The sequence below is a fragment of the Aspergillus eucalypticola genome (genome assembly GCF_003184535.1).
Source record: "Aspergillus eucalypticola CBS 122712 chromosome Unknown BO83scaffold_13, whole genome shotgun sequence".
Taxonomy (NCBI): Eukaryota; Fungi; Ascomycota; class Eurotiomycetes; order Eurotiales; family Aspergillaceae; genus Aspergillus; species Aspergillus eucalypticola.
The window spans coordinates 12,040-36,281 of NW_020290287.1; the positions used below are offsets into that span (position 1 = coordinate 12,040).

Genomic DNA, 24,242 nt, shown 5'->3' on the forward strand with positions numbered 1-24,242 from the left:
TCAGTATCCAAGTATATTTCTAAATTTTTATAAGTTATCAGTTACTTAAACTAGAATAAAAATATCTATATTATATAATTTAAAGAAAAACTTAGAATAAAGATTTAAAAAAAATTTATCTAGTAAGAATAATCAGATATATTATAATAAATAATTATAGTAGCGGTCAAGATTAATAATAAGTTATACAAGTATAATATAAAATAAAAGAAAAATTAATAAATTAATAAATTTATATTTTAATAAAATACTTAACAGAGCTACTAAACTAATAATAAATAGTTAATACAGTTTAGAAATCTGGAATATAAGAATCTCTATAAACTAAAATTAATAGAACTGGATATAATACAGTATCAGACTTAATAAAATAGAATCCCCAGGAAAAAACTCAAAAAATATAAAAGAGATTACTTATACTTTAATTATAATAAAATAAATTATTAATTAAAGAATTATAAGCAGAAATATCAATAGTCTCAGAAATAATTAAAAATTACAAGAAAAAATTAAATAGAATTAAATAAAAAGACTAGAAGAGTCTATAATATAAATATCAGATTAACAGAAGTCTGGATTAAATCTGTAATATAAATATAAGATAGCAAGGAGTTACATATTATATAATAAAAATAATTACTAGTACTAGTAAGCAGAATATACCAGAACCAGTTAAGATAATAAATTAATACAGATAAGTTAATAGTATTAATAAAATTATAAGAAATTTACTAATTATCTAAATTATTTAATTAATCTATGAAAGTTAATAACAGTAATAAACCAGCTCTGAAGAATAAATATTCTAATATAATTTAAAATAAATTTAATTCTTTAGATAAAAAGTATAATATTTAATTGAATAGTTTTAAATCCAGTAAAAAAAGACTTAGTAAGATATTTAATATTCTAGAAAAATCTTTATCAGAAATCAGTAAATTATATCTCATGCAATAAAAAGAGAATAAAGAAAACCAGAAAAAAGATAAAAATAATATTTTTTATTAATTAAATTATATTATAAAAAAGTTTAAGAAAAATGTAATATGATTTTATCTAGAATTTAAAGAAATCATGTAATACTGTCTATATTAAAATCTAAGATATTAGAAAACACGAAACAAGAATTAAAAATAATATTTATAAAGATATTTTTATTATCCAGAATTTTATCTAATATATAAATAAGATAATACAGACTATTACTATTATTTATTCAAAGTCAACCGCAAGGTACAGATAACTAGAACAGATCTAAGATATAATTATAGAAATTATATATATATATATTTTAAAAGAAATAAAAAATACTAGAAATATAATAAACTTTTTTAAATTATATACTACACGGATATATATTTTATATATCATAACCAGAAATATCTCGCAACCTACTGACTAACAGTACCAGAAGTAGTAGAAACCAGAAAGAATTATTATTTATATATTAATTTTAGATATTTATATATAGAATATAAATAATATTTATATTATAAAATAATGCACTGGATAGCCTGCTTCGATAATCAGTATATAATGTATTATACAGTAAAAATAGAAAACTCGAAGTTTCTGCAGAAATATTTAAGTTAACTAGAACTGAAATAGCTAGAATAATAATTAATAATTATTAAATTAGAAAAATATTTAAAAATTTAAGTAACTGTACTAGAATAACCAGTTCAAGTACTAGTTAACTCTAGTATAACTAGGAATTTCATGAATTTATAATTTATGCAGTAACTAGAGATACTCAAAAAATAGAAACTAAAACTAGAAATAATTATTAGATTAAATAAAAAGAATCTGGGAATTCTTATATTAATAATTAAATTAAAGACTATATTTATAACTATAATAGACTATTTTAAATATATAAATTTTGATATAATATTATTAGAATAGTATAATATCATGTTAGGGATTCTATAGCTCAGGAATTATAATTTACAGATTAATTAAAAGATTAAAAATCTTCAATTTACTAATTATAACTATCTAAGATAACACCAGTAAGAACTAGATATAAAATCTAGATTTATATAATTTACTAGCTAGCAGGAGACTGGAGTAAGAATTAAATAATTTATAAAAAAATTAAGAATACTACAGAAGTCTAATATACCAGATATTAAAAAAAATTTAGAGAAAAATAATATCTTAAGTATTATTATATAAATAATAATAGTAACTAAATTAATATAATAAGATTAGCTCAAGAAATTACTAGGATAAATACCAGTAATAACAGAAGAATACTGTAAATACAGTATTAATAATACTGACTTAGAAAGTAAGACTCAGGAGCAAGAACCTAGATTCAGTAATATAAATTAAAAAATTTAAAATAAATAGAGACCTAAGTATAATAATATAAAGCTAATAAAAACTCAGAAAGAATAGAGATTTAAAAATAATAATATAAAATTAAAAGATTTATAAAAATTTTTAATTATAATTAGAAGCAATCTGTATATCCTGCTATAATATAAAAAATTCAGAGATTTATTTAAACAGCTGAAGAAATCTGAATTATCTTAATATAAAAAATATAATTATATTATCTTTATTAAGAAAGAGAAGTCATCAGTATATAAAAAAATTTATTTAATATTTGAAAAAGAATTACAGATGCTATAAAAATATATTAATAATTAATTAATAAAAGATAATATCAGATTGTTAAAATTATTTATAGAATATAAAGTTTTATTTATATCAAAAAAGAACAGTAGTCTATAGTTATATATAAATTATTAATTATTTAATATAATTATAATTAAGGATTAGTATCCTTTATCCTTGATCTTAGAAATTTAAGATAAAATACAAGAAACAAAATAGTTTATTAAATTTAATATTATTAATATATATTATTATATATATATTATAAAAGGTGAAGAGTGGAAAACTATATTTAAAATAAAATATAAATATTATAAATATTTAATTATATTATTTAAGCTTACTAACGCGCCCGTATTATTTTAATAATATATTAATAAGATACTGAAAAAGTATTTTAATAAATTTATAATTATTTATTTAGATAATATTTTAATCTTCTTGAAAACTGAGAAAGAATATATTAAATATATAAGATTTATTTTATATAAGCTATGTTTATATAAGCTATAATATAAGCTTAAAAAATATAAATTTTATATATAAAAGACAGAGTTCCTGGAATACTAAATATTTATAAAAAAAATCTACACTAAGTAAACTAAAGTATAAGTTATTTAAAATTAATTTTAATCTAAGAATTTGAAGAAACTACAACAATTTATTAAATTAATTAATTATTATTAATAATTTATAGACAGATATATTATTTATATAATACCACTGTTCAAGCTTATAAAAAAAATAAAAAAGTATAAATAAAAAAAACTATAATAATATATATTTAAAAATATTAAATATTAATTTACTATATTACTAGTATTAGTGCAGTATGATCCAGAAAAGGAAACCACTATTAAAACTAATATATTAGACTATATTATTAATATATAAATAATACAGCCAGGAGATAATAGAAAATCTAGATTAATTATATTTTACTTAAGAAAATTAATTCAGGCGGAACTTAACTATAATATTTATAATAAGAAACTGCTAATTATAATAATAATATTTAAATAATAAAAAGTCTATCTCAAAGGAGTAAAATATATTATTATTATAAAAATAAATTATAAGAATTTAACTTATCTTATAATAATTAAAAAATTAATCAGAAGATAGATAAGATAGACAGAAATTTTATTATAATATAATTTCTATATCATGCACTGCAAGAGAATAGAAAATAAATATACAGATATATTTAATTATAGACTAGACTATAAAATAAAAGAAAAAACTATTAAACTAATTATTTTAAAATAAAATAAAGATAGATTAATCAGCTATAATAAAACTAATCTTATAATAATATTAAAGATAAATAATAACCTAATTAAATAAATAATTAATACTACTAAAAATAATAAGATACTTCAAGAAATAAGTAAAGATTTATTAAATAAAATTATTATTAATAAAAAAAATTAATTTACTTTTATAGATTAATCTTTATACTAATTAATATAAGGATAGAGATCATGATTATATATTATAATAAATTACTTAAAGAATACTTAAAAGTTAAAAAAATTATAAAATTAATTATTAGAAATTATTATATTTTGAATCTCAGACAAAAAGTACGCGATTATATAAGACAGTATAAAATATATATTAGAAATAAGTCCATGAGATACCAATCCTATAGATAAATATAGATATAAAAAATATTATAATAATTATAAAAATAGATAATAATTAACTTTATTAATTTACTATCTGAATTAAAAAAATATAATATTATTATAGTTATTATTAATTATCTCACTAAATACATCTATCTTGTACCAAGCCAAACAATAATAACAGTAATACAGATAATAAAATTATTTTTAGAAAATATTATTATAAATCACAGGATGCCAAAATATATTATATTAAATAAAAATAAATTATTTATTTTAAAGTTCTGAAGATTACTTATTAATCTTATAAAAATTAAAAAATAAATAATAACAGCTTATCACCCATAAATAAATAGATAAACAGAAAAGATTAATCAAATAATTAAATAATATTTAAAATATTATATAAATTACTAATAAGATAATTAGACAAATTTATTATCTATAATACAGTTCTTATATAATAATATTAATTATTTAATAATCAGAGTCTCACTGTTTTATATTAATTATAGTTATCACCCAAGATTCCTGGAAATACTGATAAGAAAGTAACCAGTTACTAATATAATTAAAAATATTATTATATTCACAGGAAATATATATATTTAATTATCCCGAGATATTAAATTCATGAATTTAAAAAGTAAGATCTACTATAATTACTTATATAAAAAAAAATCTAATCTAAAAAAAAGAGAGAAAATATTTCTACTCTATAAAAATATTAAAATAAAATAATTAAGCTAGAAACTTAATTACTATAAACTAAGACTATTTGTTATTAAAAAAAAGAAAAGACCAGTTAATTATAAATTAAAATTATTAAAATTAATAAATAAAATTTATCTAATATTTTATATTTTATTATTAGAACCCGCACCAAAGAACGCTAGAATCGCAGATAATATAGAAATTAATAATAATATTAAACAGAAATATGAAGTTGAAAGAATTCTAGATTATAAAAAAATTAATAATAAATTATATTACTTAGTTAAATAAGAAGATTATGATACCTCAGAAAATATATAGAAATTTATTAAGAATTTAATAGACTATTACTAGCTTGTGAAACAGTACTACCAACAGCAAGATTTAAGATTATCCAGAAGAAAGAAAAATTAACTAATTAAATTAGATTAAGATTATCTGATATAATAGTAAATTAAGCAATATTATATTTATCAGTTAAATATTCCAGTTTTTAAAAATTTTTAGTATTTAGAGAATCCTTCTTATCTAATTACTTTAATATATTTAAGTCATGATCTAGTATCCGCTTACTACAGTCTTTTAAAAATTATTATTATTTAAATAAATAAATTATTTTAATAAAAATATAGACCTGCTTAATTAAGATCTCAGTAAATTTATTTTATATTTTTAATTAATTTTATTTTAAATTATTTTACTCTTTATCATTATGAAACTGTTTCTTGTATTTTTAATTATAATAAATATAAGCAGCACAATTTCAGCTTTTTAAATCTATAATATAAGAAATGTCTTTTAGAAAGTAATATTTATAAAAATTTTTAATAATATAATTATTTTTATAAATCTTATTAGATTAGTGAATACACTCTTTCACTCAGTCACAGTTAGTATAATAGTAAGATATGTTAACTTATTCTAGAAAAGAAAAGAAACTAAAGAATTTAATAAATATATATAAAAAAATATATATCTTTATATTTCTTAAGAATAAGAAATCTTAAAAAAAAAAAAGTAATATTATAGATCTTTATTAATTAATTTACTAGTAAGATAGATTTACTAGACAGGAAGTACTGATAAAAATAGTACTTAGATAAAGCTAAGTTATTATTTAGTATAATTATAAATTACTAATACAATGCCTGAAACAGCCACGCATCATGTGACTATCTACCATCAAGCCTACCATTAAGAGTATACTTAAGATATACTAGGACCCTGGACTATGATTAGATTAATTATTGATCTATCCAGAATAGTATACAATGTGGTATACAGAGAATAGAATATAAGAATACTCTTTTATATACTTAGTTAGTTCTGTTTTTCATGCTTAATAACACTGTCTTTAGGTAACCATACATTTGGAAGCTTAGTGATAGAACACTTATCCGCATTTACTTATAGATAACTGTATGATATTATCTGGCCTTACTTCTCTTCTCGTGTCTAAGACCAGTTATCCTAAATAGCCATCAGCCTGATACCCCCGCGACCTAGTTCGACGGTACGTATACCAGTGAAGCTAAGCTAACAGGGACAGGGAAGTGATCCTAGGGTTTGACAGTTGTTTTGCTTGGTTTATATATAGATATTTATTAAAAAGTGGACATTATTATTCAATTCTAATTTACAAGAGTATCTAGGTTGTTTTACTAGTTTTAAATAATTAGTAAAATTGATAAAATCATTAATTTAATTTTTAAAAATTATATTTATAATATCTAATAAAAACTTTTTATTTATTTATAATTTTTATTAAATTTTCTGCATCTATGAGTCATCTCATAAAAATCAGAAATTAATTATAAATTTTTATTTAATTCAGTAATTTTTTTAAACCATATTATTAAAAATATTAATTAAAGATTTAAAATTAATTTTAGAAAATTATATTATATATATAAAAGTTATTAGATCTCTGATATTTATATCTATTTGCATTCAGAATATAAATTTTCTTATAAGGAAATATGAATTTCAAGACTTAAATAAAATAATATCTATAATAAATAATATTTTTAAATTAAATTATATTTTCTTATTTTTCTAATAGGTATTAATTCTTTCTTTAATATTTAGAAAGTTTTATATATATCATTTATATCTAAAATTCATTATTTGTGGAATTAAAGTATTGAATTATATACAATTAATAAGATTATTAATATTTTAATAGAAATTATTTAATATTTTCTAAAAGAGATTTTATAATTCTTTATATAATTATAATAGATTTCTTATTTATTAACTAATAAATTAATTACTATTTTAATTATTTACTTAATATATTAAATATTTAATCTATTTAATTATTTTAGTATTGCTAGCTTATTTATAAAATTAAGATTAATATATTATTATACTTGCTTTGTTTCAGCCAGAATTCTGATGTTTTAAATCCATGCCGCTTAATCACAGGAAATAATTAGCTGATTAATAAACTTATTTATCTCTGTTATTATTATAAGTATTCTTTAATCAAATCTTTATATAAGTAGATCTTTTAGTAGAAATAAACTAGGCTTATAATTATCAGGATTCTCTGGAAAAAATCTAGAAATAATAAGAATCAGATGACTCAGAATTACTAGACTAAAAAGAATAGATAATCTAGTATAAAAAATCTAATATAAAAAAAATAATATATCTTTAATTACTTAATTAAAGAAGATACAGTCAGGTAATAATTATAAAATAATAATATAATTAAATTATATGATACTAGTCCTAAATAGAAAACTAGGTATTAATTTATAAAATATATAAAGATAAGTATAATTAATAAACTTATTAAAGAGAAGTAATCTTACTGCTTAAATAAAAAAAATAAATTCTTAAATAAATAATAAATAAATAATAAATAAATTAAATAATTTAAATAACTTAAAAGACTTAGTATAAAGATTTTAAATAAAGAAATATAAATTTTATTTATCTTTAATTTACTGCCTGTAATAAATAAATCTAGATCAGGATCATGAATCATTGAAAAATAAAGAAATTGTAGTCAACTAATCAGAATAATATATAAATCACATGTAAAAGAAGAAATATCAGGATTTTAGAAAATAAGTCTAATCTGTTCTGCAAGTATTAGATATTTCATATAATTTTATATAGGGCATGTGATAACTCTGGATATTCATGGGAACGAGGGTCTTCATATAAATAGGCAAGAATTCAATTAGTAAGATAAAAGTGATTTCCAGCCGACAATTAGTATTTATAATAATAAAGAATAATAATTACTATTTTCTTTTATTCTTCAGGCAGATGCAGAACATATTTTTAAATATAATAATTTAAATCTAAAAAAAATTTAATAAAATAAGGTAACACTTTTTTTTTCAGTTTAATAGAAAAATATTATTTTATAATATGAAGAATAAATATAAAACTTTCGTCAATTTTAATTAAATTATTAATATATTTTTATAATTGGGTTGTAGTATGTAAGGAACTCTTCTAGGGGCAAAAATTCAAAACAAGACCATAAGGCCAGCATTATCCGCAGATACTCTGCGGACCCCTAGAGTCCCCTATATACTCAGGTACACCCGGGAGTAGGTGTCTTGTAAGGATGACCTTCCTTACATAGTACCTGACTAAAATATTATAATGTTTTTAATTAAAATAAGATTTTAGTCTTTAAATTAAAGTTATAATTTCTTAAATAATCATTTTCTATTTAAAATCTTATTATTAATAAAACAGTACTATCTCTATTTATATATTAGATTTATATCATCAATAGTAATAATAATCTTATATTTCTTTAATAAATACTTCTTGAGACTTTCTAAAATATATATTCTAGATTAATAATTCATTTCTAATATTTCTGAAAATTAAAATTTAATATAGATTAAAAATATTAATAAATTTGATTTCTCTCTTTTCTTTATTTAATATAAAGAGAGATTATAAATATTATAATAATATTTAATAAAAAGAATTGTTTTTTTAGAGATAAATTATCTTATATTATAAATTATTAATTTATTTAAATTAATAAATATAATTCTTAAGTTATTAAATCTCTTCAATAATAAAAATAGTATTTGATCATAATTTTATATTAAATTTGTTATTATTTAACTTTAATTTTTTATTATTATAACATAGTAGCATCTTTCTCAGATAAAAAAAAGGAATCAGAATATAATAAAATTTCTTTATTAGAATAAAAGACCTGTTAACTCGATAAGAAATTAATAAATAAATATTATAATTTATTTTACAATAATAAAGATAGCTTATATCCATGAGATAAATTAATTCTTGGAAAATAAATAGTCTTTTCTAAAAAAAATCAGTATCTTATAGATATTAGAATAGTATAAAACTGCTTTCAAAGATCTCATGACTCCCGTAACCACTGTAATATGTCATCCCGATGACCTTACTCCCGATAGCTAGGTTATTCTATCACAAAATGCTTATAAAAAAATAATAATTAGTAAATTTTTAAAAATGATTTTTCTTTTAGAGAGAATAATATATTAGTTTTATTATCGAAAAAAATAAGCAAGATTTATTAATTATATAATAATCTCAAAATTATATAATTAATCATATCTAAATAAAGCCTGTGTATCAATAAAAACTAATAAATTTAGATAACAGTCAGGTATAACCACTCTAACTTAGAAATAGAGAACGTTGCAGGACCTGATCAATATTCGAAGGGTTCAGTTTAGTATTGGATCGAACGGCACCGTTCGATTCATCCTCCCTGGTCAGTATTCTTTGGCATTAGTGCCTTCCTCTTCTATCGTAGTGTTTATCCCTTACTACAAATCTAGCTAGGAACTCCGGAAGCAGTTACCATAATCCCTGAGCCCCTAGCGAGCCACCGCAGAATACGATGATTCCACGTCGAGCGTGGTCTGCACTGAGATAGCCGTGAGCGTCAAGGCCGTCTCATCCTCTCCAAGTCGCTTGCCGCGCGTGACGCGCTGGCCGCTCGAATGCAAAGTACCGTAATATCTGTAACTTTCCTGCAAACTCCCGTCTCGGGAAGCGCCCTTCGTACTGAAGGTAGTCTTCTTTATGAGTGTGATAACCGGTCGGAGCGAGGGTAGGCATGCTATTTGATCTTATTAGTCCGTAGACAATGCATGGCGTACGGTTGAATCAGCAACACACCAGACACAATCCCGATATTTGTCTCCACCGCCGTCCATTTCGAGGGACCGACAAAGACCCATGTTTCGTCCAGCGAGGGTACCTTGTATGCATTGAGCATGATGACGAGACGCACGATCGAGATGATGCAAATGCTGGTGTGCCCAACCCGGTTAGTTTGACGTGACTACAACTATTGGGGGTGGAAAGGGTAATAGGAATAACAATGAACGTACAATCCACCCATAATAAACACTCCAGTCAGAGCTAACTTCTGCGAGGCACTGCGCTGCAGCTTCCAAACATAAGGCAGCGGGAGGGTCAGGAGCGCCCAGTCGGTGAGAATATTAGGAACGGCGTTGCCGATGAAAAAGTTGTTGACATTCACGCCGCAGTGCGAGGGGATGGTCTTGTCCCAGAATCCATGCACCGGGAGGCACTGGAAGATGGTTGTTAAAATAACCCCCAAGCCCCATCCCGTCACGACAAAAGCAATGAGGTAAATTGGGTACCGGATATTGCTCATGCCAAAGATGCGCCAGTAGAACATCAGGATTGAATATTTGGTGAAACAGATCGACAGCGTGTACAAAATCTCGACGATGAAAAGGTTCAAGAGGAAGTGATGGAGACCCTGGATTCCATATAAGTAGATGTGCTGCCCTACGCCGTGATTGACCCAGTCGATCATGGTGGCGAAATTGGCTGTTGCTGTGAGCTGTTTAGGTCTTGTTACTGGCTTGCATTCTGCTCAGTGGGGATTGGAGGGGGGCTGAAGCATGAAACATGATATGCAAAGGGAAGGCTAAGAGCTAGGGGAAAACACACCATCGCCATGCAGACCAGATAATCATCCCACCATAGACCTGCTTTGGAGATCAGCGTGCGCGACACGATGCGGAGACCAAAGGCCAGGAGAGCCAGGGCATAGGTGACGGAGTAGGCTCCATACAGTTCCGGACGCTTGGATTCCGTCAGATCCAAGCCGGCTGGAGGGGTGAGATCCATGGTATAGCACTTCCAGGGCTATCAATCATTCCAGATCGACCAGGCAACAGTTAGGGGGATCTGGGCAGATTTATAAACACGGGGGCTTCGATATTTGGGCCCCACGTAAGACCGACGCCAAAGGGAGAGAAAGGGCCAGGGTGTGCCGGAGCTCGACAGGGATTCCTTTAGGGGCCGGAGCTCAGGATCACCCCAGGGACCACAACCGACTGCGCTGCCAGATTCCATTACAAATACTGTCCGGACCCAATCCTAATCACTGTCAATTCCCTCATCTTCAAGCATCTCTCCTTGTCTGCACCTTAATCATCTCTTCCCAAAACCCCAGATCCTGGAATGACCACTGTCGTCGTGATTCCCGGTGCCTGGCTCACGCCGGACTTCTACCAGCCTTTCCTGGTCGCTCTCAATCTAGCCGGTTACCGCACGCACTTGGCAGGTTATCCCTCGCTCAATCCTTCCAACCCTGCCACGGCGGACTGCCAAACCGACAGCGATGCCATTCAGCGTGAGCTACGCAATTTGGTCGAGGATCAAAACCAGGACGTGGTGCTATTAATGCACTCGTACGCCGGCATGCCTGGCGCATCGGCTGCTTGCGGATTGTCCAAGGTGGAACGACGGCAGCAGGGCAAGTCTGGAGGCATTGTAGGGTTGATTTTCCTGGCGGCTTTTGTGGTTCCTGAAGGCCACAGTTGCGCCGGTCTTCAGGGTGGACAACTCCCTCCTTGGATCCTTCTCGACAAGGTGAGAGTTAACAATGCTGCATCCTGTGTCCTTCTCCCCTCTTTCTCGTGGCCTCGCACACTCGCTGACAGCCCATTCCTTCTCCCACTGCAGCCCTCCGCGCAACTCAACATCGTCGACGACCCAGTCGGCAATTTCGCTCCGGAGGTTGACCAGGCACTCCTGGGCGATCTTAATAGCTACTTAAAACCTCATTCGTCCTTGGCTTTCTTCTCTCCTCAGCCGGTTCCGGCTTGGACAGACGTTGCCTATGCCGGACGGCTTGCCTTTATTATCACTGCGGCGGACAAGGCGGTGCCCAAGGAGGCGCAACGCTGGATGATTACCAACACCGAAAAGGAATTCATCGTCAAGGAGATGGAGTGCAGCCACCTGGCACCGTTTGTGGATCGCATCTCTGAGACAGTGGGCTTGGTCAACGGGCTGCTCCCGATATTCCAGACCAAATGAGAGTGGGGAATTCAATGCCTGGTCTTTACTCGTGTGTTTGTCCTTTGGTTTCTAAATCCTTGTAGCTAATTCATACGTACAAACACAAACTCCAAGCCGCCTTGATCCGCGGGCATCCAGGCCACATCCTCCTCTTGCAAGCCCCAATCTCGCTGTAGATCCACCTCGCGCACCTGCATGGTCCATTCCGTGGCGGTTTCGCTCTGCCCCGATTCCCACAGCGCGATGAACGAGTCGCGATTATGGAAAAACATTGTGCCCCAGGGTCGCACATCCTCGCGGGGTTGTCGCCGGCCCTGCTGAAATCCCACCACCGTCGTGCCTGGGTGCGACAGCGCAATGATCCGCCGGATTACCTCCCGCTGATCGGCCAGGTCGAACAGGTGGATGAATTGATTAGCGATGATCAGGTCCACGCTGCCGCGAAGCGGGGCCAGAGGCGATGATTCGGCGGTGATATCGAGGGTGCGAAAATCGCCGGCCACAAAGTGCGCTGCCATGCGATCACGATCACGGAACAACTCGTAGCCCAGTTCCCACAGGCGGGGTTCCAGGTCAACCGCCCACCAGCGCGCCGTCGGGGCGCCGTCGGGGTAGGCGGCGTGGGCCGCCAGCAGCCGCAGGTCCTGGCCTAGACCGCACGCGAGATCAAGCACTATGGCCTCTCGTGGTCGTCGTACGAGGTCCAGAATCGAGGGAAATTCAGGGAAGCCTGCCAGGCCAGGCAGCAGAAACATCCATTGGCCGATGCAGGGGTATTGTCCAACAGGCCAGGCTCGATCTCGCTGCAGATTGGTCGAGGCAGAGTCAATAGTAGATTAGTACTTATCCTGAAATATCACCCGGTGTATGTGTACATTACATACGTGGGTGGGTACAGGGCAGGGTCCAACTAACAACGCGGTGTAAGTGCGCAGGAAGGTCAGTGTCGGCGATGCTACTCCACCGGTTATAGACGAACCGGCAAGCAGGTGATAATCGGGACCCCAAGTCGTGGTGGTACCAGACAGAAGGATCCATGGTCTTGAACCAGAAGGGAAGTTGGATGAGTGGCAATGGCGTGAACGGACGGATGGGATTGATGGATATATTAAGTCGGAGATTGCCTTGCAATTCGGTTACATTCCCTATGGCCCCAATTCCTTCTCCTCTATTTAGGGCCGGCGCTACCGCGGCGCTAACTCTTAAGACTCTGCATTGCCCTCGTATTCATTTAACTACATCCTTAGTCGGTCTTGCTCCGGCCCCCAAACCCCCTCTAACTCGCCAACTTTAGAGACTCTGGTGCCGTACACCCGTTGCATGTACGCCAACCATTGGTCTTCGGTGAAATGATGGCCAGCAGTGCAGCCTTTCACCACCGTCGTCAACCACCCACGCTGGAAGGCGCCGCGCACCGTGGCATCGACACAAACATCGGTGAACAGCCCCACCACCACCAGGTGCTCTAAATTCCGTTCCAGCAGATAACTTTCGAATCCGGGAGCGAGGAATGGGTCGTAACAGGCTCGCTTCTCGAACTGACGTTCCTGCGCACGAGGTTGTACCGCCCCGAACAGCTCGGCTCCCCATGTTCCGCGCAGACACCATGGCTTGCGATGTTGTTCACGGTCGCGTTGGCGCCAGCCTCGCGGCTGATAATCCGGATCTCCATGGAATCGAACCCAGATGACTTCGGTATGGGCCTGGCGGGCTTGATCCACGAGCTGCGCAATGTTGGCACTGACCCGCTCCATGTCGTGCGGATGTGGATACTGCGTGACAAAGTCGTTTTGGAAGTCCACCACAACCAGCGCGGTATCGGATGCAGCTGGTGCAAGACTTGCTGGAGATGTAACCGTCGATAGAACCGCAACAGCATCCAAGAATCCTTCCACAAATGCCAAAGTGGTGGCGGAGCCGCCCTGATCGGGAGTCTGTAAGCCCTGGACGGCTAGCTGGTGGAGGGCCAGATCCGTGATATGCTTGACTCCCACACAAAGCGCTTTGTCCTCTAAAATTGCAGCGACGGCCCGGATCGTTGCAGTGGGATTGACAATGCCCTGCCCGGTCAGATCATCGGCTGATCCATGCGCCGTCTGCCATTCGCTCAGCCCGTGCACCGTCGGATGCAGATAGATGTTCTCTGCACACGCTCCCTCCTGGGCCCCGAGCCCAAACCGGTCCAGAAGCACGGTCTGCATCAGGTCCGCATACTCATTGGCGGCGATAAGCACCTGGTGGCCCTCAATCCCTCCAGCGGCCAACAGGTTCCGATTCATGGTGTCTCCCTGCACGCAGCGGACGGTGACCCCGTAGGTCTGCTCCCAATCGCGCGCCCATTGTAAAAATAGCCCGTCAAACAGGTGAAACTTGTAGACGAGCGTGATAGTGTCGATGGCAGCCGCACCCGTGATTCGTGCCTCAAGGAGCTGCCGCGCACGAGTCAGGCCGAAGGCGATGATGCGATCGAAGATGGCCTTGCGAAAGTGGACAGTGCGCGACACAGCCTTGCCATCCTTCTCCACCTCATTGATCCCCCCGTAGAATCCTTGCGCCTGGTCACGGACCAGCACCAGCGACGTGGTCGGGCTCTGCCAGTAATGCTCGCACTTAACGGCTTCTAGCTGTTCGCGCACGAGATACAGCGCCTGCGCCGAGATTGAGGTGCGGAAGATGGCTCGCACGCCTCGCGCGGCGGCCTCCTCGCAGAACTGCCGGTAGTGGATGGTGTCCTGCCGCGTTTCCTCGGTCACGGCGTCGATCTCGTTAGCGGCGAGCAGCGATGAATACGAATTGTAGATCCGAGGGGAGCGGAAGAAGTCGATCTTTGTCCCATACGGCGTGGCCAGGGCGTGGATGACTTGCTCGAACACCGCGGCTAGTTCCGGGCCTGTGCCGGCGCCGACTGCAAGTCCCACCAAAAGGGATGACGGGGCTGACATGATTTTAGGCGGAATTTTGCTGGGCCAAGGTTGAGTCCGTCCATGTCTCTCTTAAGGGAGGGGCCTGAATTTATGGTTTTCAGGGCTGTTTGTAGGGCTTACGCATGAATCGTTATTTCTGAATATATACCCTAGTGGTTTTCGCTTCCGCTAAGCTTGGAGGGACCGATGCACCGGTCATATATCCCTGTCGTGCCACCCACACTCCCTTTCATTAAATCCACAAGTCTGATATCCAGACCACGAAAGCCAAGCCCAAGCAATGACCGTCTCTACTCAAGTAGCTGGCTTTCATCTAGCCGACGGCAAAGGGTACACCCTGGGCCACGATTCCTTGGCCATGTGCCGCCTGAACCTGCAGATCTTCCTCTGGAGGGCCTCACTTGGATTCACCCTGCACCCCTCGATCCCCCTCCCCACCACCGGACGGATTGCCGACCTGGCCACGGGCACGGCGCTGTGGTTGACGGAGTTAGCGCAGGCTCTGCCCGCCGACGCCAACGTGCAGCTGGACGGGCTGGACCTGGATCTCAGCAAAGCGCCGCCCCACCCTTGGCTGCCGGCCAACGTGCACCTGCACCAAGCCGACATTCTGGCCCCATTGCCGGACCCTCTGGTCGGGCAGTACGAGGTGGTGCACCTCCGCCTGCTCATCCTGGTGGTGGAGAACAGCGATCCCACCCCGATCATCCGCTACGCCCACCGCATGCTCAAACCCGGCGGTTATATCCAGTGGGACGATCTCAACTACCCGGACACCCACGTCACTCGTATCGATCCAACGTCTCCAACGCCCGCCTTCGACCGCCTGCGCGAGTTCGTCTATTCCAAGGGCCGCCACGACTGGGTTATGTGCCTGGACAAGATCCTCACCCGCGAGGGCTTTGTCGGCGCCTGCATGCACCACTTCACTGACCGCAGGGACTTGATCATGGCCAACGGCCACCAACATCTGATGACGATGCTGGAGTTTGCTGGGACCCTCAGGGCTAAGGGTTTGGAGCTGGAGGCCCGTGATCTGGACGTACTTTTGGCCGAGGTCAGCACCGAGGCTGCTCGGGGCGCTGCTCTTTCGATGCCTCGTGTGGTCTGTGTCGCACGCAAACCATGAAGTGTGACAACTTAAAGACTATACTGACTGTGTGTGGCAGAAGAAACTTGTGTATTTTACTAAGATTAATAAAAGAAAAATCATTTACTCTTAGAAAGTCGCATTATAATTACATATCCTCATTATATTAATATGATTTTTTTATAAAGACTATTAATCCCATGTTATAGTTTGTAAAAAAGTACCGAGTTTAATTACTCTTTAAATACTACTATAAATATAGATTATGTAATCATGGGTATTACAGTATAAACTACCAGAAATAATGTATCATTTTTTATAAAATATATTTTATAATAAAACTTTTAAATAGAAATAAACTCCTAACTTAAGTCAGAAGTTTTTATAATGTATTATGTATCTAAGGCTCTGTTTTATAAATTATTTAAACAAGCTATTTCTAATATTAGGGATTATCTCTTCATTCTAAGAATATATCACCTATAAAAAAAGAAGGAATAGCTGGTGTTTAGACAGGATCACCGGAACTTAGTATTTTATATATAGATAACAGTTCGTCAGCTAGTGGCATGAGACTAGCTAACTAAGTTCTTTATAATATGGAGATCTATTCCATAATAATATAAACTACATATATATATATCTATCTATCATGTTATAGTAGAATAATATTATATCTTTTAGTAATTAGTATATTTAGCTATGTAGTAATGATCTATGAATTTATACTTTATATTATTTCTATTTCTTCTGATAATCTCCTATAATTTGTTAAGTATCTGTTATATTCTTATTTAAAATTCATTAATTATATTTACTTAGACATTCTATCTATTTAATCAGATAGTAATCTTAGCTTTTATAATATTAGTAGTTTTTTATTATTTCTTTTATTATTTTATAGTTTTAACAGAGAGATATAGAATATATTATAAATTCAATTATATTTTTTTAGATAAGTATAAACAATATGTTTAAAATTTAATATTTCAAAATCTAAAAAAATTTTATGAACTTTGCCCAGCTTTCTAATTTTTTAAATTATAGATTTTAGATTAATAGCTTAACCAAGTCCTTTTCCTTAAATTTTTCTATTAACTTATCCTACCCTGGCTAGAGTGGTTATACCTAACCGTTATATGTTAACCTAAATTTAACCGTAACCTGACGGTTAGGTTAAGGTATAAAAATCTATTAAACGCGGTTAACCATTATACCTGATCTGGCAGAAATTAGGCAGAAATTAGGCTTAATTAAGTAGGCGGTCAGTTTGGCAATAGATTTCTGCCCGATTTCTGCCTGGACTAGCTTGATTAGGATAATTAAGTGAATTCAGGTTAACCGCGGTTAGGTATAAATATATTTTATACCTAACCGTTAACCTGACGGCAGGTATATTTCCATTAACCTACCCTACCCTGGCTGTTAACCACTCTAACCCTGGCTGTTAATCACTCTACATTAGAGCAATATTTCAATAGACTCAATTAAACTTAGTATTCATAGAAGAGCATATTAATGTAATTCAAATTTCTGTTATATATATTAAGCTGATTAAATTCCTGTTATATATACTAGTCAAGTTTACAAATAAATATTATTATCTTTAAATACTTATAATCCTACAGAACAATTTATTAAGAAAATAGAAATTATATTATTATATTCTATGTTCAAAGTGCTATTAAATAATACTAGTTTTGAACTTATCAGATATCATTCCACTGTTATCCCATTGTGAAGATTTCCCTACTAGACTGAAGCTTTATCACTCCTAGCAGCGTGCGAGGGTGTAAGCGGCCCGGGAACTTATCAGTGCTACTCAAATCATTCAAAAATGCACCAAGACGTTTCCGCTAGCGATCTAGACGAGCTCATCACGTCAACGGAGTACTCCGTAACTGACTCGGGTATTTTTCCCATTCGGATATTTCTCTCGCCCAAATTACGCAGCAACCTTTCGGAAACAAAGAACATCAGTTCCGCGGAATGAATCATTGGTTCGAAGCTTAAGTGACGGAGAGCTAAACTCAAGTTATGAATGAGATAGGCGGCCAATATACAGAACATAGAAAGACGAGACAAGTTTGGAATGAGGTACTAGTTCCGAGAATTTCGGAAATCTGGGAAAACAAATAAAATGATCCGAATATATCAGCTCCCCGGTCAAGGGATCCATAGTATACATATAAGTAGATTGGCAATCTACATCAATTACTGCGAACCACAATGTTCTAAAGTTTTCCTAACCATCATTTGAAGCATCAAGTAACGTGAAAGTATCAGTGCCATTACTATGGATGACGTTAAAGGTCTTCCAGCCCCACGTCTTCTCATTGATGTTGTCTCTAAAACGGCCGGAGATATCCCTTCGAAGATATGGGGTTCAATTGCTCGAAATCCAATGGATGCCGTGGATGGCTATGATGATATCAGCTTTTCCCGACCAGCCACGGCAGTTGATCGTGCAGCCTTCTGGATTCGAGACCACATCGGTAAAGGGATATCCGAGGCACAAAGCAAATTTGAGACTCTCGCATATCTGGGTCCTCCTGATTCACGATATATCATCCTCGCCCTTGCCGCAGTCAAAGCTGGCTTCCAAGTATGTCTTGTACACACCAAGTAACACGCTTTATTATTAACGGTTACAGATGCTATTTCTGTCAACCCGGAACAGTGATGAAGCCCAGTATGCAGTGATGAACGAAGCTGGTTGTCAGAAGATGGTCTGCTCTAAATCGATGAAGGATAGAGTTCAGAGCCTTCTAGCTGCTAGGCCCAGTAACAACGGTCCAACTTCGATTTTTGTGGTTGCTGAACAAGAAGAATTGTTGGAAGATACTCCAGTCCCTGAATTCCCGTACCACAAAACCGTCGAAACTGCAAGATTTGACCCGTTGGTATCTCTCCACACATCCAGGTTAGCTAATTTAGGACTTGCATACCCTGATATATTTATTCAGGCTAACTCACGGTCCTCCTCTAGCACTACGGGAATTCCAAAATTAGTGAGGTTCAATCAGGGCTACGGTTTCCACGAAGATATTTTACAATATTACCCGAAACATGGCGATTGGGATATACTAACGCGGAAGCCATTTTACGGCCAATGTCGTCTCTTTCTGGCTTTTCCACTCTTCCATGTATGTTTTCTGATGCTTTTCTTTACACCTGGTCCATGGTGGTTTTCCTTCCAATACGGCTGATAATATCTTCAGGCCGGAGGAGTGCTCCTTGGTCTGCTGAAATCTCTTTACCACGACATCATGATGGTATTCCAACCCCAGGGCGTCCCTCTCAGTGGCACTGTTGTGGACAGTATTATACACCATGGTAAGTGTGACGGGTGTGTACTTCCTCCATACCTGGTTGAACAGATGATCGCGACACCGTCTTATTTCAACACATTGAGTAATCTCAGATTCGTGCAATTTGGGTGGTCCAATGTCGAAGGCTACTGGCGATGCTTTGATCGCTCGACAACCGAATTGTCACCATTATATTGGCAGCACAGAGATAGGTTTGTTACCTCTTCTTGAGCTCCATGACCCTATTCAGGATTGGCAGTATTTCCACTTCCACCCGTGGAGTGGAGTGGAGATGCGACCAGTGGGTGGTGGATTGAGTGAGTTGGTGGTCACACGCCTTCCATTCGCATTCCCAGGACTACAGCCCGTATTTGAGCTGTTCCCCGACAAGCTGGAATGGCCTACATGAGACCTCTACTCACCGCACCCAACAAAGACCAATCACTGGCGACCCGTTGGCCGAGCCGACGATGTCCTTGTTCTCTCAAATGGGGAAAAGCTAAATCCCGTAGACATGGAAAGTGCTCTAACAACACGTCATCCGGCAATTACAGGCGCTCTCGTGAATGGCCAAGGCAAATTCCAGCCTGGGTTACTTTTGGAAATCACTGGGGTAGATATGCATGGGGAAACCGAGAAAAGAAAACTGGTGGATGAGATCTGGCCATTTGTAGCAGAAGCCAACAAGAAAGCACCCAAGCATGGACAACTGACAAAGTCTCTGGTCCTGTTCTCTTCCCCCGAGAAACCGTTTCTTCGAACTCCTAAATACAGTATTCGGCGACAACCGACAATTGCTCTGTACGCTGATAAAATTGAGAAAATGTTTCTCCGAGTGGAGGAGAACCCATCGGAAATGGGTAATGATGATGTGCCACCTGGTATTGATTTACGAATGCCTGAATCCGTCACGCCCTTTATTGAGCAGCTTGTTCTACGGGTCACAGGCTGGAGTTTTCCAATAGACCCTGATTCGGACCTTTTTATGCTTGGTTTGGACTCCCTGCATGTCTTACGCATGGCTCGTGCGATGCAGTTTGCGTTGTTAAATCTGTCTATCCGAAAGCAGGTTGATGCCAAAGTAATTTATGGAAGCCCGTCCATAACAGCTCTATCAACTATGTTGAAAACCATCCTCTACCAGTCATCATCAGGATCTGAGGTAGAAGATGAGAAACTGACAAGGGAGGAAAGGATACAAAAGATCATCAATAGATGGGTTTGGACCACTCCGCCACGGAAGCTGGCTGGTGGGGACTGCCACAAAAGCTCTTACTGGACGGTCGCCCTGACAGGCTCGACCGGATCCCTCGGAACCTTTCTTTTGAGTGCCCTAATTGGCCATCCGCGAATTGAAAAAGTGATCTGTATCAATCGGTCTGCCATCGCGGCCCAGAAGTGGGAGGAATTTGACCTCGCCCAAGAGAGGAAGGCGCGCAAGCAATGCCCGGTAACCTTTTATCAGACTAATAACATTGGCGCTGAATTTTTTGGACTTCCTGAGGAAGTATATGAGAGTCTCAGGCTGGAAGTGACCCACGTAATCCACAACGCGTGGCCCGTCAACTTCAACCTGTCACTGGAGTCTTACGAGGAAATCCACATTGCTGGGGTGCGACGTTTAATTGACTTCAGCTCCGAATCTACGAAGGGAACCAAGATTTGCTTCGTTTCCAGTCTATCTTCAGTCAGATCACGAGACGGTTTGATCCCAGAAAATGTTATTCCTAATCTATCTGCACCAGCGCATATGGGCTATGGGGAATCTAAATTTGTAGCAGAGATGCTCCTAGAGATGGCCACAGTCAGCTCCAACGGTGCAGTTCCATCGACTATACTCCGAATTGGTCAAATAGCGGGCCCTATTGGACAATCTCGTGCGGCATGGAATGCTCAGGAGTGGTTCCCCAGCATTCTCACTACTTCCAAGAGCCTAGGCGTTCTGCCGATAACGCTTGGTGGCATGGAAAGCATGAACTGGATCCCTGTTGATATTCTCGCTCAAGTGATCATCGAGATTCTTGACTCAGAAGAGAAGGATGAAGTTGCAACCAGTTCTCGGGTCTATCACCTCACCAATCCTGTTTCTTCAATGTGGAATCGATATGCTCTGCCAGTGGTGCGGCGTCTTCTAAATATCAGCCGCGCAGAACCATTGTCGAAGTGGATTGATTGTGTTGCTACAGGACCAGAGCCCGATGACCCTCATACACCAAACCCTGCACGCAAAATCCTTGGGTTCTATAGGAGCTTGCTGGCCAGTGAATCCAATTATGAATGCGTGAAAGCCCCACAGAAGAGTTTGACTCTGAAGGAACTGGGCTCCGTGAGACCTGAATGGATAAGGAAATGGTTGGAGGACCTGAAGTTGGTTTAATCATCCGAAAATAAGCCAAACTGTCGGGCTTTGCCGAAGATAGACACAAGAGACAGCATTATGCCTGAAATTCGGACAACGCAGCATGCTCTAGTTCAGGCCATTTGATACTTGGTGACAGATGGTCCGTATCTGAAACAGATGTGAATCGGAATGAAAACTTTTCATGTGATATGAAAAAGGACCTAAAAAGAGATCAAAATAAAGCTCTTTTAGTATGAACTACTATATATATTGTTGGAAGGACTCTACCAGCAGGAAGCAAGAATATAGGGAGATATGAGTGTTGTTATTGCTATCTAGGGGTCGCGTAGCAAGAGGCGCGAGGAAGGGGTTCCTGGTATGGTGCTATCTAGTCACGTGACCATGCCTACTAGTATTACTGCTTCAACATATGTTATAGTAAATAATTGAAGGAAGCTTATTGATTACAAACATCCTATCTCTACATTAGTATGTTCTGTACCAAGTTAAATTTCTATCAGAATTCTGAAAAAGTTGACAGTGTTCAAGAATATATTTCTGTTTTACACGTGGATGTACCTGCATAGCTAGCATCTTACTTCAGCGGGCTCGATGAAGTATAGGGATATGGATTGAATTGAATTGAATCGAATTCTCCTGGAGGGATTTCTGGCGGGAAGAATATGTATGAGTATTAGAATGTGCTTTTGGCTCTTTCGTTAGATAAGGAATATCCAGATCACTGTAGGAGATCCTAAAGGACTGGTAAGAGAGTCAGGATGCCCACTAGTAGTCTTGGGTGGGCACCGTCAGAGTAATGCTGTTGTATGTTTTTTGCTGACCCACAATTTTCTTCCTTTCCCTATTCATCTCTCCTTTGCAAGGGGTTTACGCAAATTTGACGGCTTGTTTCCTTAAAACGTACTCTGTAGTAGAACAACTGAATTATCCTACTGATTGCTATATTTTGGCTCCATACCAACTATCCATTTCTGTTGACACATTTGAAACTCTGTCCCAACTTACAGATGTGGTTCAGCATCCTTTTGACCTTGTGCAGCGTCATTTCTTAAAGCCTGCTCAACAAGAGCGATGGCATTTTTCGCTTTTGGTCTCGGCAGAGTTGAGCGTCCTTGAGGCCCAGAATCATGGAATAAACCTACTTCTCGCCATCCACCGATATCGCCAACTTCAAGCACTGTCCCCGAGGGGTATTTCGGGCTTGCCACCAGGAACTTAATAGCCTTGACGATCTCCTCTGCAGGAAGGACAAAGTCCTTTTCCAAATCTATATGCTGACGAGCTTTAGCACTGTCACGAAAGAGAGGCGTGTCCACCACCCTATTACCGTGTATCACACATTAGTGAAACCATCATCAGACCTCAACCTGGATTGCTAGATGACGACTTACCCAGGGGCAACGGCAACAACTCGAATACCCGCCAAACCCTCCAATGGCGCCATACATCTTACAAACTGGCTGACCGCTTGCTTCGAAACTGAATAAAGAGGATTGACGACACTGGGAATCTGGGCTGTTATACTGGAGACGTGGACGATGACGCCTGGCTTTCGAGCGCGGCACAGCCTCCGGATAGCCATTCGGGACATCTTGATCGGATGCGTGATATTCACCTCGAAGACTTTGTACTGTGAAGCGCTGTCCGAATCGTCCCAAAAGCCGTTAGAGGACGGCTCGTACACTCCAGCAGCAGGGACAACGATATCTGGAGCCTCTCCAAACTCCTTCTCCAGGATATCAAAGGCCCTTTCGAGTTGTGTCCAGTCGGTCACATCCGTCTTCTGGAATTGTATCTTCGGCCCCGGACGGGCTTCGACCATACGGAGCCATTGCTTCGCTGAGGGATGAAGTCCAAGGTCGGCTACAAGGACGGAGCAGCCGGCTTCATACAGTGCCTTTGCGAGAGCAAAACCAATCCCTGCTGGTAGGTAAGTAAGCGTTTCTGACTGCAGTGTAGGAGAGATGTACCTGAGCCACCACCAGTGATGATGGCCTTCTTTCCGTGAGGGTCAAGCCCTGGCATTTTTGTTTGTACTAAACGCCTGTGTCTAATGTGGGTGCTAGATGAAGCGTAGTCAGAACGAAAGCATGGTGAAAAAGAGCGCTTCATATTTGTACCCAAGAAAAGGAGAAATCCCAAGAACAGCTACCGAGATGATGGCTGAAGATGCAACCCTGACCTCGGTACTCCGGCTGGTGGTCACGGTTTGAGCGTTCCGCGGAACGGCAGGTTCTCGGAATCCAAAATAAGATTGAGGCT

General features: G+C 36.6%; 7 protein-coding genes across 7 annotated transcripts; 3 read left to right on the plus strand and 4 right to left on the minus strand.

Annotated features, from left to right (window-relative positions):
* Positions 1-9,639: 9,639 nt before the first annotated feature.
* Positions 9,640-11,133, minus strand: BO83DRAFT_378576 (putative integral membrane protein). The gene is made up of 4 exons (XM_025531287.1): positions 10,935-11,133; positions 10,343-10,824; positions 10,128-10,261; positions 9,640-10,068 (listed from the first exon to the last, which is right to left on the minus strand). Exons 1-4 carry the CDS (start codon positions 11,112-11,114, stop codon positions 9,824-9,826), a joined length of 1,041 nt encoding a protein of 346 aa, XP_025387714.1. The 5' UTR covers positions 11,115-11,133; the 3' UTR covers positions 9,640-9,823.
* A 317-nt stretch (positions 11,134-11,450) lies between these two features.
* BO83DRAFT_313345 (alpha/beta hydrolase) lies at positions 11,451-12,311 on the plus strand (the record flags this gene model as incomplete). The annotated part of the gene is made up of 2 exons (XM_025527555.1): positions 11,451-11,861; positions 11,955-12,311. The coding sequence occupies 2 exons, from the start codon at positions 11,451-11,453 to the stop codon at positions 12,309-12,311; spliced, it is 768 nt and encodes a 255-aa protein (XP_025387715.1).
* A 33-nt stretch (positions 12,312-12,344) lies between these two features.
* On the minus strand, positions 12,345-13,421 carry BO83DRAFT_35886 (class I SAM-dependent methyltransferase). The gene has a single exon (XM_025529330.1). It carries the CDS (start codon positions 13,046-13,048, stop codon positions 12,377-12,379), a length of 672 nt encoding a protein of 223 aa, XP_025387716.1. The 5' UTR covers positions 13,049-13,421; the 3' UTR covers positions 12,345-12,376.
* A 1-nt stretch (position 13,422) lies between these two features.
* Positions 13,423-15,394, minus strand: BO83DRAFT_35870 (Isochorismatase hydrolase). The gene has a single exon (XM_025529322.1). It carries the CDS (start codon positions 15,233-15,235, stop codon positions 13,529-13,531), a length of 1,707 nt encoding a protein of 568 aa, XP_025387717.1. The 5' UTR covers positions 15,236-15,394; the 3' UTR covers positions 13,423-13,528.
* A 1-nt stretch (position 15,395) lies between these two features.
* On the plus strand, positions 15,396-16,468 carry BO83DRAFT_35869 (uncharacterized protein). Its single transcript, XM_025529320.1, has one exon. It carries the CDS (start codon positions 15,498-15,500, stop codon positions 16,344-16,346), a length of 849 nt encoding a protein of 282 aa, XP_025387718.1. The 5' UTR covers positions 15,396-15,497; the 3' UTR covers positions 16,347-16,468.
* Positions 16,469-18,603: 2,135 nt separating this feature from the next.
* Positions 18,604-22,156, plus strand: BO83DRAFT_445576 (uncharacterized protein; the record flags this gene model as incomplete). Its single annotated transcript, XM_025536557.1, has 5 exons — positions 18,604-18,912; positions 18,962-19,453; positions 19,529-19,643; positions 19,732-19,935; positions 20,029-22,156. 5 exons carry the CDS (start codon positions 18,604-18,606, stop codon positions 21,993-21,995), a joined length of 3,087 nt encoding a protein of 1,028 aa, XP_025387719.1. The 3' UTR covers positions 21,996-22,156.
* Positions 22,157-22,912: 756 nt separating this feature from the next.
* Positions 22,913-24,084, minus strand: BO83DRAFT_378581 (NAD(P)-binding protein). The gene is made up of 3 exons (XM_025531288.1): positions 23,951-24,084; positions 23,372-23,900; positions 22,913-23,300 (listed from the first exon to the last, which is right to left on the minus strand). Exons 1-3 carry the CDS (start codon positions 24,003-24,005, stop codon positions 22,982-22,984), a joined length of 903 nt encoding a protein of 300 aa, XP_025387720.1. The 5' UTR covers positions 24,006-24,084; the 3' UTR covers positions 22,913-22,981.
* Positions 24,085-24,242: the final 158 nt, after the last annotated feature.

What these genes read in the sequence shown, in the direction of transcription:
- BO83DRAFT_378576 (XM_025531287.1), bottom strand. Translation starts at nt 11,114, where the DNA reads ATGGATCTCACCCCTCCAGCCGGCTTGGATCTGACGGAATCCAAGCGT. An exon ending in ATCTGGTCTGCATGGCGATG is followed by an intron (nt 10,825 to 10,934) that starts GTGTGTTTTCCC and finishes AGACCTAAACAG; the next exon opens with CTCACAGCAACAGCCAATTT. An exon ending in AAATATCGGGATTGTGTCTG is followed by an intron (nt 10,069 to 10,127) that starts GTGTGTTGCTGA and finishes AAGATCAAATAG; the next exon opens with CATGCCTACCCTCGCTCCGA.
- BO83DRAFT_378581 (XM_025531288.1), bottom strand. Translation starts at nt 24,005, where the DNA reads ATGCCAGGGCTTGACCCTCACGGAAAGAAGGCCATCATCACTGGTGGT. An exon ending in CATCACTGGTGGTGGCTCAG is followed by an intron (nt 23,901 to 23,950) that starts GTACATCTCTCC and finishes ACCTACCAGCAG; the next exon opens with GGATTGGTTTTGCTCTCGCA. An exon ending in GTTGTTGCCGTTGCCCCTGG is followed by an intron (nt 23,301 to 23,371) that starts GTAAGTCGTCAT and finishes ACACGGTAATAG; the next exon opens with GGTGGTGGACACGCCTCTCT.
- BO83DRAFT_35886 (XM_025529330.1), bottom strand. Translation starts at nt 13,048, where the DNA reads ATGTTTCTGCTGCCTGGCCTGGCAGGCTTCCCTGAATTTCCCTCGATT.
- BO83DRAFT_35869 (XM_025529320.1), top strand. Translation starts at nt 15,498, where the DNA reads ATGACCGTCTCTACTCAAGTAGCTGGCTTTCATCTAGCCGACGGCAAA.
- BO83DRAFT_35870 (XM_025529322.1), bottom strand. Translation starts at nt 15,235, where the DNA reads ATGTCAGCCCCGTCATCCCTTTTGGTGGGACTTGCAGTCGGCGCCGGC.